Source organism: Salvelinus namaycush, chromosome 41 (assembly GCF_016432855.1).
Source record: "Salvelinus namaycush isolate Seneca chromosome 41, SaNama_1.0, whole genome shotgun sequence".
Classification (NCBI taxonomy): domain Eukaryota; kingdom Metazoa; phylum Chordata; class Actinopteri; order Salmoniformes; family Salmonidae; genus Salvelinus; species Salvelinus namaycush.
In genome coordinates, this window is record NC_052347.1 from 14,458,019 (window position 1) to 14,468,246 (window position 10,228).

The following is a 10,228-nucleotide window of genomic DNA, read 5'->3' on the forward strand; positions in this document are numbered from 1 at the left end:
AGGACTTTATTGGTAGAAGGGTCATGTTTCCCCAAGACGCTGATCTTTTCCCCACTAATGGTTCAGGTTAGGATAGCAGGAGGGGGAGCTGATCCTAGATCTGTACCTAGGGGAAACATCCCCCCCGGAGCACTTTGTTGGCCTCTAACTAACAGGTCATCAGTATGTGACACAGATGTTAACAGAAAGGTCACTATTTAACTTCTCCTACTAATATACTAATATGTATTCAACATGGACCATGGTTAACCTGATGTCATCACCGATTTCCCTGTAAGGTCTCTAATGAGTTCACCACAGTGTGTCTCTCCCATTCCTCACACACAAACTTAAACACACACACACACACACACCAGGTCATCTCCATGTGACCGAGGGGTTAAATCGTTACACCCACCAGGTCATCTCCATGTGACCGAGGGGTTAAATCGTTAAACCCACCAGGTCATCTCCATGTGACCGAGGGGTTAAATCGTTACACCCACCAGGTCATCTCCATGTGACTGAGGGGTTAAATCGTTACACCCACCAGGTCATCTCCATGTGACCGAGGGGTTAAATCGACCCACCAGGTCATCTCCATGTGACCGAGGGGTTAAATCGTTAAACCCACCAGGTCATCTCCATGTGACCGAAGGGTTAAATCGTTACACCCACCAGGTCATCTCCATGTGACCGAGGGGTTAAATCGTTACACCCACCAGGTCATCTCCATGTGACCGAGGGGTTAAATCGTTACACCCACCAGGTCATCTCCACGTGACCGAGGGGTTAAATCGTTACACCCACCAGGTCATCTCCATGTGACCGAGGGGTTAAATCGTTACACCCACCAGGTCATCTCCATGTGACCGAGGGGTTAAATCGTTACACCCACCAGGTCATCTCCATGTGACCGAGGGGTTAAATCGTTACACCCACCAGGTCATCTCCACGTGACCGAGGGGTTAAATCGTTAAACCCACCAGGTCATCTCCACGTGACCGAGGGGTTAAATCGTTACACCCACCAGGTCATCTCCATGTGACCGAGGGGTTAAATCGTTACACCCACCAGGTCATCTCCATGTGACCGAGGGGTTAAATCGTTACACCCACCAGGTCATCTCCATGTGACCGAGGGGTTAAATCGTTACACCCACCAGGTCATCTCCATGTGACCGAGGGGTTAAATCGTTACACCCACCAGGTCATCTCCATGTGACCGAGGGGTTAAATCGTTACACCCACCAGGTCATCTCCATGTGACCGAGGGGTTAAATCGTTACACCCACCAGGTCATCTCCATGTGACCGAGGGGTTAAATCGTTACACCCACCAGGTCATCTCCATGTGACCGAGGGGTTAAATCGTTACACCCACCAGGTCATCTCCATGTGACCGAGGGGTTAAATCGTTACACCCACCAGGTCATCTCCATGTGACCGAGGGGTTAAATCGTTACACCCACCAGGTCATCTCCATGTGACCGAGGGGTTAAATCGTTACACCCACCAGGTCATCTCCATGTGACCGAGGGGTTAAATCGTTAAACCCACCAGGTCATCTCCATGTGACCGAGGGGTTAAATCGTTACACCCACCAGGTCATCTCCATGTGACCGAGGGGTTAAATCGTTACACCCACCAGGTCATCTCCATGTGACCGAGGGGTTAAATCGTTACACCCACCAGGTCATCTCCATGTGACCGAGGGGTTAAATCGTTAAACCCACCAGGTCATCTCCATGTGACCGAGGGGTTAAATCGTTACACCCACCAGGTCATCTCCAGATGTAATTAGAAGAGTCCCAACTTGGAGAAACAGACTCTGGTCTCCATGTTCAAACAGAAAGGAGGATTGATTGCTCTGCAGTCAGAAAGCCAATGTGGACTATTTCACTGGGATGGAGCAATTAAGCATCATTATAGTGGTGCTCTGCACGGAGTACAGCTGAGATGAGGGATATTATGTTGGCGAGGGGTGGATCTATGCCCCAGTCGATTTAAAAACCTATTAACGATGGCATGGATGCATGGCCTGGCCTTCTTGTTGCTCAGTGGTCAGAAGTGTTACTGTTGTTGTGATGATGAGGCATTGGGTTGCCAGGTGACGGTGATTATATGGGCTGGTGTATAATAAAGCTTTTTATTATTTCCCTTATGCCTTGTCCAGGCCTTGTCTCTAGAGGGGTTTATTACTGCTGATGCTGTTTGGACTGTACTCATTCTGCCCAATACTCTGTCTCTGTCTCCCTCTGTCTCTCTCCCTCTGTCTCTCTCCCTCTGTCTCTCTCTCTGTCTCTCTGTCTCTGTCTCTGTCTCTGTCTCTCTCCCTCTGTCTCTCTCCCTCTTTCTCTCTCTCTCTCCCTCTCTCTCCCTCTGTCTCTCTCTCCCTCTGTCTCTCTCCCTCTGTCTCTCTCCCTCTCTGTCTCTCTCCCTCCGGCTCCCTATGGCTCTGTCTCTCTCCCTCTGTCTTTCTCTCTCGGTCTCCCTCTATCTCTCTCCCTCTCTGTCTCTCTCCCTCCGGCTCCCTATGGCTCTGTCTCTCTCCCTCTCTGTTTCTCTCTCTCTCCCTCTCTGTCTTTCTCTCTCTGTCTCCCTCTGTCTCTCTCTCCCTCTCTCTCCCTCTGTCTCTCCTTGCTTAACCTTTCTTAACCTTACAAAGATATGTAAATAAGTCTGTGGGTGCTGTACCCCAGGAGTAATTTGAAAATGGCTAACAGTCGTAAATAAAGTTATGTTTGTACATGTATTGTATCTGCAGTCTCCAGTCGTTCTGCTGATATAATAGATCTCAAGACATTAATTTATTTGCAAGTGCTGGCCATCATTTTCATTCAATATCTCTCCTCTACCTTTTTTTTATCTGTCAGCCTCTCTGTTCTTCCTTCGTCCTATATCTTATTGGATTCCCTCTCCCTACTTGTACTTGTGTGTCCTCAGACAATATGTGTCTCTGTCTGACTCCTCTCTTTCTCATGAGCATCTCTTCTTCCATACTTGTCCTTGTTTTTCCTCTGAATGTCTCTCTCCTTTGTCTTGTCTATGCCTCTCCTCTCTGTCTCTGTATCCTGAGTGTCTCTCCTCTCTGTCTCTGTATCCTGAGTGCCTCTCCTCTCTGTCTCTGTATCCTGAGTGCCTCTCTGTCTCTGTATCCTGAGTGCCTCTCCTCTCTGTCTCTGTATCCTGAGTGCCTCTCCTCTCTGTCTCTGTATCCTGAGTGATTCTCCTCTCTGTCTCTGTATCCTGAGTGTCTCTCCTCTCTGTCTCTGTATCCTGAGTGTCTCTCCTCTCTGTCTCTGTATCCTGAGTGATTCTCCTCTCTGTCTCTGTATCCTGAGTGTCTCTCCTCTCTGTCTCTGTATCCTGAGTGTCTCTCCTCTCTGTCTCTGTATCCTGAGTGTCTCTCCTCTCTGTCTCTGTATCCTGAGTGTCTCTCCTCTCTGTCTCTGTATCCTGAGTGTCTCTCCTCTCTGTCTCTGTATCCTGAGTGTCTCTCCTCTCTGTCTCTGTATCCTGAGTGCCTCTCCTCTCTGTCTCTGTATCCTGAGTGTCTCTCCTCTCTGTCTCTGTATCCTGAGTGCCTCTCCTCTCTGTCTCTGTATCCTGAGTGATTCTCCTCTCTGTCTCTGTATCCTGAGTGTCTCTCCTCTCTGTCTCTGTATCCTGAGTGTCTCTCCTCTCTGTCTCTGTATCCTGAGTGATTCTCCTCTCTGTCTCTGTATCCTGAGTGTCTCTCCTCTCTGTCTCTGTATCCTGAGTGTCTCTCCTCTCTGTCTCTGTATCCTGAGTGTCTCTCCTCTCTGTCTCTGTATCCTGAGTGTCTCTCCTCTCTGTCTCTGTATCCTGAGTGTCTCTCCTCTCTGTCTCTGTATCCTGAGTGTCTCTCCTCTCTGTCTCTGTATCCTGAGTGATTCTCCTCTCTGTCTCTGTATCCTGAGTGATTCTCCTCTCTGTCTCTGTATCCTGAGTGTCTCTCCTCTCTGTCTCTGTATCCTGAGTGTCTCTCCTCTCTGTCTCTGTATCCTGAGTGATTCTCCTCTCTGTCTCTGTATCCTGAGTGTCTCTCCTCTCTGTCTCTGTATCCTGAGTGTCTCTCCTCTCTGTCTCTGTATCCTGAGTGTCTCTCCTCTCTGTCTCTGTATCCTGAGTGTCTCTCCTCTCTGTCTCTGTATCCTGAGTGTCTCTCCTCTCTGTCTCTGTATCCTGAGTGTCTCTCCTCTCTGTCTCTGTATCCTGAGTGATTCTCCTCTCTATCTATGTATCCTGAGTGTCTCTCCTCTCTGTCTCTGTATCCTGAGTGATTCTCCTCTCTATCTATGTATCCTGAGTGTCTCTCCTCTCTATCTATGTATCCTGAGTGTCTCTCCTCTCTATCTATGTATCCTGAGTGTCTCTCCTCTCTGTCTCTGTATCCTGAGTGTCTCTCCTCTCTGTCTCTGTATCCTGAGTGTCTCTCCTCTCTGTCTCTGTATCCTGAGTGTCTCTCCTCTCTGTCTCTGTATCCTGAGTGTCTATCCTCTCTGTCTCTGTATCCTGAGTGTTTCCTTATCATGTCTCTCCTCACTTTGTCGTCTCCACCCCAGGCCTGGCTGACTGAGATCCATGATTACACCCAGCAGGATGTGGTCCTGATGCTGCTGGGAAACAAGGTGAGGTTTCCTGGGATAGGCCTGAACCCAGACGTACACACCTGCAGCCACACCAGACTGCAGCCAAGACACAACACAGATACGACAGACAGACAGACAGACAGAACTTCCAAAAACAATAGACAGAGACAACTAAAACAACTGTACAGTATACATGTAGTCCAGGACTTGAAGGATCTATTCACAGTATATCCTCATAGTATAACACTAAATCTACCTTTTAAGTGAGAAGTAGGGGCATTGGTCTGAAGCTCAAAAAGACAGGAAATTCACATGAGCACCATAATGCCTACTCCATCCATGCTCTACCAAGGTTTTACAGCACACAGCTTTGACCTAATACAGTAGCCATGTTGGTCTATTGTACTGTAAAATTACAAGTAGGCAGGTTGCAATCAATCTGGTTTTAACATTGAGAATCAATCTGAGCCTACTTAGGAACCCGGCGTCCGGATTCACTTGTATATGTTCTATGAGTACTTCAGTGTCTACTTCCTGATTCAAAACTATGTGTCCATTGGAACAATAGTTATTTCTTTTTAATAAAGTATTTTACCTTTATTTAACTAGGCAAGTCAGTTACTAACAAATTCTTATTTTTAATGACAGCCTAGGGTTAACTGCCTTGTTCAGGGGCAGAATGACAGATTTTCACCTTGTCAGCTCAGGGATTTGATCTTGCAACCTTTCGGTTACTAGTCCAACACTCTAACCACTAAGCTACCTGCCGCCCCTAGTCTACTGGAATTGCTCTTATCCCTGACACATCTGCTGCCAGATGACAACACAGACACAACACCAGATCAGCACATATGCAGGAGGGATGTAACAAATCACTGCTACTTTAATTAAGTCCCATCCACATACTGCTAGAACAGGGAACAGATGCTTGGTCCGGAAGTTTAGTCTAATCTAAACAGTCCCCACACACCGGGAATCATCCCCTCATTAGAATGCTCACACATCATCTAGACTCATTAAGAATTCTAGGTCTGATCTCATATTCTGTACGGAATGTGTTGTTTTCCATTATGAAACCCTCCTGGAACAATGTGATTTTAAGACAAGCCCCTGCATTGATGATAGTGAGACGGAGGACTGAGGCTAGTCATGCCTGGTGGTGGTATCAGGGAATCTCTACCTTTCTCATCTCTCTCTTTTTCTCTTTCTGTCTTTCTTTCGGTCTCTCTCTCTCGCTTTTCTTTTTCTGATCTCTCCCCAGGCTGATGCCACGCAGCAGAGGGTGGTGAAGAGAGAGGATGGAGAGAGGCTGGCCAAGGTGAGTGTCACTTTAAAGAAATGAGTTAATACTGAGGAAGATGCAGATTGACTTAAGCAATGAACAACACCACAGTCCATTAACTGTTTCCCTCTCTCTCTCTGTGTATCTATCTCTCTCTCTCTCTGTATCTCTCTCTCTCTCTCTCTCTCTCTCTCTGTATCTACAGTTGAAGTCGGAAGTTTACATACACCTTAGCCAAATACATTTAAACTCAGTTTTTCACAATTCCTGACATTTAATCCTTGTGAAATTTCCCTGTCTTAGGTCAGTTAGGATCACCACTTTATTTTAAGAATGTGAAATGTCAGAATAATAGTAGAGAGAATTATTTCAGCTTTTATTTCTTTCATCACATTCCCAGTTGGTCAGAAGTTTACATACACTCACTTAGTTTTTGGTAGTATTGCCTTTAAATTGATTAACTTGGGTCAAACGTTTTGGGTAGCCTTCCACAAGCTTCCCACCATAAGTTGGGTGCATTTTGGCCCATTCCTCCTGACAGAGCTGGTGTAACTGAGTCAGGTTTCTAGGCCTCCTTGCTCGCCCACGCTTTTTCAGTTCTGCCCACAAATGTTCTATAGGATTGAGGTCAGGGCTTTGTGATGGCCACTCCAATACCTTGACTTTGTTGTCCTTAGGCCATTTTGCCACAACTTTGGAAGTATGCTTGGGGTCCTTGTCCATTTAGAAGACCCATTTGCAACCAAGCTTTAACTTCCTGACTGATATCTTGAGATGTTGCTTCAATATATCCACATAATTTTCCTGCCTCATGATACCATCTATTTTGTGAAGTGCACCAGGCCTTCCTGCAGCAAAGCACCCCCACAACATGATGCTGCCACCCCCGTGCTTCACGGTTGGGATGGTGTTCTTCGGCGTGCAGCCTCCCCCTTTTTCCTTCAAACCTAACAATGGTCATTATGGCCAAACAATTCTATTTTTGTTTCATCAGACCAGAGGACATTTCTCCAAAAAATACGATCTTTGCCCCCATGTGCAGTTGCAAACCGTAGTCTGACTTTTTTATGGCAGTTTTGGAGCAATGGCTTCTTCCTCGTTTAACTGTGGATATAGATACTTTTGTACCTGTTTCCTCCAGCATCTTCACAAGGTACTTTGCTGTTGTTCTGGGATTGATTTGCACTTTTCGCACCAAAGTACATTCATCTCTAGGAGACAGAACGCATCTCCTTCCTGAGCGGTATGACGGCTGCGTGGTCCCATGGTGTTTATACTTGCGTACTATTGTTTGTACAGATGAACGTGGTACCTTCAGGCGTTTGGAAATTGCTCCCAAGGATGAACCAGACTTGTGGAGGTCTACAATGTTTTTTTTCTGAGGTCTTGGCTAATTTCTTTAGATTTTCTCATGATGTCAAGCAAAGAGACACTGAGTTTGAAGGTAGGCCTTGAAATACATCCACAGGTATTACCTCCAATTGACTCAAATTATGTCATTTAGCCTATCAGACGCTTCTAAAGCCATGACATCATTTTCTGGAATTTTCCAAGCTGTTTAAAGGCACAGTCAACTTAGTGTATGTAAACTTCTGACCCATTGGAATTGTGATAAAGTGAATTATAAGTGAAATAATCTGTCTGTGAACAATTGTTGGAAAAATTACTTGTCATGCACAAACTATATTTTGTTAACAAGAAATTTGTGGAGTGGTTGAAAAATTGATTTTAATGATTCCAACCTAAGTGTATGTTAACTTCCGACTTCAACTGTATCTCTCTCTCTCTGTATCTCTCTCTATCTCTCTCCGTATCTCTCTCTCGCTCTGTATCTATTTCTCTCTCTCTGTATCGCTCTTTTTCTGTGTATCTCTCTCTCTCTGTATCTCTCTTTCTCTGTGTATCTTTCTCTCTCTGTATCTCTCTTTCTCTGTGTATCTTTCTCTCTCTGTATCTCTCTTTATCTGTGTATCTTTCTCTCTCTGTATTTCTCTATCTCTCTCTCTGTATCTCTCTCTCTCTGTGTATCTCACTGTATTTCTCTCTCTCTCTGTATCTCTTTCTCTCTCTTTCTCTCTGTCTCTGTATCTCTCTCTCTCTGTATCTCTCTCTTTCTCTGTCTCTCTCTCTCTCTCTGTATCTCTCTCTCTCTCTCTCTCTCTCTCTGTGTATATATATCTCTCTCGCTGTCTCTCTGTCTGTTTCTATCTCTTTCTCTCCCTCTCTTTCTCTCAATTCAATTCTAGCGGCTTAATTGGCATGGAAACGTGTATGTTGCTAAAGCACTCTCTCACTATCTCTCTCTCTTATTGGTTCTTAGTCCCTTGATCTAATTCATATTGATTTTCACCGTTGGGAGGAAAATGCACCATCTGCAAAAATCAAAGATAATATTAGGAACAAAGGCCAGGTTTATGAGATATTACTTTACCATAGAACATGAATGTAGTCTGTCTGTGTACACTATCTTAGCACCAAAGATCACAGCCTGCTATCTTGCTTGTACAGGATGGACATCTAGTCTCCTTTTTCATGTTTTTGTATTTTCTCTATAAATATATGCATACAATACAACAGTGGAATGAGGTATATTTAGTTTAACTCAATTTCACAGAGATGCACTCTCAGATGAATACAGATACTGGTGCAAATAGGAACGTTGCAGGAAATGTGAATACACTTTCTTATTCCCTCTGACTACTGCTGTGGAACACGGCTACAATACAAATATCAAGGTGCCTTGCAGACCTGGGTTCAGATACTATTTGAAATCATGTCAAATAGTTTCGATGGGCTTGATAGAGCTTGCTTTGCGCAAAAGAACCGATAAGAAAGTCCCAAAATTCCAAACCCCGCCCATCCGACTCTCCAGACAGGCTAAAGCAAACACTCAATCTATTTAATAGACTTCAAATAGTATTTAAACCCAGTCTGGTGCATTCCTCTAGTGCTGATAGCATAAACCTGGAGAGAGGAACACATTAGCCTAGTCATTACTATGGAGCTGGATGCTGAGACTAATCTCCCACGCACACCCTGCCTGAGGAATACTTTGTCACATAGCTAGTATCCCAATCTGCTCATTGGAATGGTTCTGAAGGTGCACTCCCAGCAGTACTATAGTCACCCCAAGAGACATGTGTTGTAGTGTCTGTATGATTTCCCTGTGGGTCTCTGTGTTGTTGTGTCTTCAGGGTGCTGATGGTGAATGTTAATACGGGTTTATGCACAATATTCTTTGTCATTAGTTGCTGTGCCTAAAACACACACATCATTTGCTAGGGGGCAACAATGGTCTCTAATACTGTTACCGTTAGCAACAAAGTAACCCCATCCCCAGGCTATCAGGGAGGGTCTCTGGTGCTCTAGACTAGCTACAAAGACACTCAAGACAATGTGGATGTGGAGTGTTCAACTCAAGATGCCCTGCCTGTCTGTTTCTCTGCAGGAGTTTGGGGTTCCATACATGGAGACCAGTGCAAAGTCTGGCCTCAATGTGGAGTTAGCCTTCACTGCTGTGGCCAAGTGAGTATGAAACTACACAGGGGTCCAGTCCAGAAACAAGCCCTAGCCCCTGTCCTCTAGCCTTTAGCCCCTTGTCCCTGGCCTCTGGGCTTTAGCCCCTTGTCCCTGGCCTCTAGCCATTAGCCCCTTGTCTCTGGCCTTTAGCCCCTGGCCTCTAGCCTTTAGCCCCTTGTTCCTGGCCTCTGGGCTTTAGCCCCTTGTCCCTGGCCTCTAGCCATTAGCCCCTTGTCTCTGGCCTTTAGCCCCTGGCCTCTAGCCTTTAGCCCCTTGTTCCTGGCCTTTAGCCCCTTGTCCCTGGCCTCTAGCCTTTAGCCCCTTGACCCTGGCCTCTGGGCTTTAGCCCCTTGTCCCTTGTCTCTGGCCTTTAGCCCCTGGCCTCTAGCCTTTAGCCCCTTGTTCCTGGCCTTTAGCCCCTTGTCCCTGGCCTCTAGCCTTTAGCCCCTTGACCCTGGCCTCTGGGCTTTAGCCCCTTGACCCTGGCCTTTAGCCCTTTGACCCTGGCCTCTGGCCTTTAGCCCTTTGACCCTGGCCTCTGGTCTTTAGCCCTTTGACCCTGGCCTCTGGCCTTTAGCCCTTTGACCCTGGCCTCTAGCCTTTAGCCCCTTGACCCTGGCCTCTGGGCTTTAGCCCCTTGACCCTGGCCTCTGGGCTTTAGCCCCTTGACCCTGGCCTTTAGCCCTTTGACCCTGGCCTCTAGCCTTTAGCCCCTTGACCCTGGCCTCTGGGCTTTAGCCCCTTGACCCTGGCCTTTAGCCCTTTGCCCCTGGCCTCTGGCCTTTAGCCCACCTCCTGTCCAGGTGCCTGCTCTATAACACTCCTCAAACACTA

General features: G+C 46.5%; 1 protein-coding gene across 1 annotated transcript in view; it reads left to right on the plus strand.

The window, feature by feature from the left end:
* LOC120034576 (ras-related protein Rab-26-like) overlaps positions 1–9,404 on the plus strand; it is a 114,922-nt gene extending 105,518 nt beyond the window's left edge. Inside the window, exons 6-8 of the mRNA XM_038981175.1 lie at positions 4,567–4,632; positions 5,855–5,911; positions 9,324–9,404. Coding sequence (XP_038837103.1) covers positions 4,567–4,632; positions 5,855–5,911; positions 9,324–9,404 — 204 coding nt within the window. The remainder of the gene's footprint in view (positions 1–4,566; positions 4,633–5,854; positions 5,912–9,323) is intronic.
* The last annotated feature ends 824 nt before the right edge of the window (positions 9,405–10,228 follow it).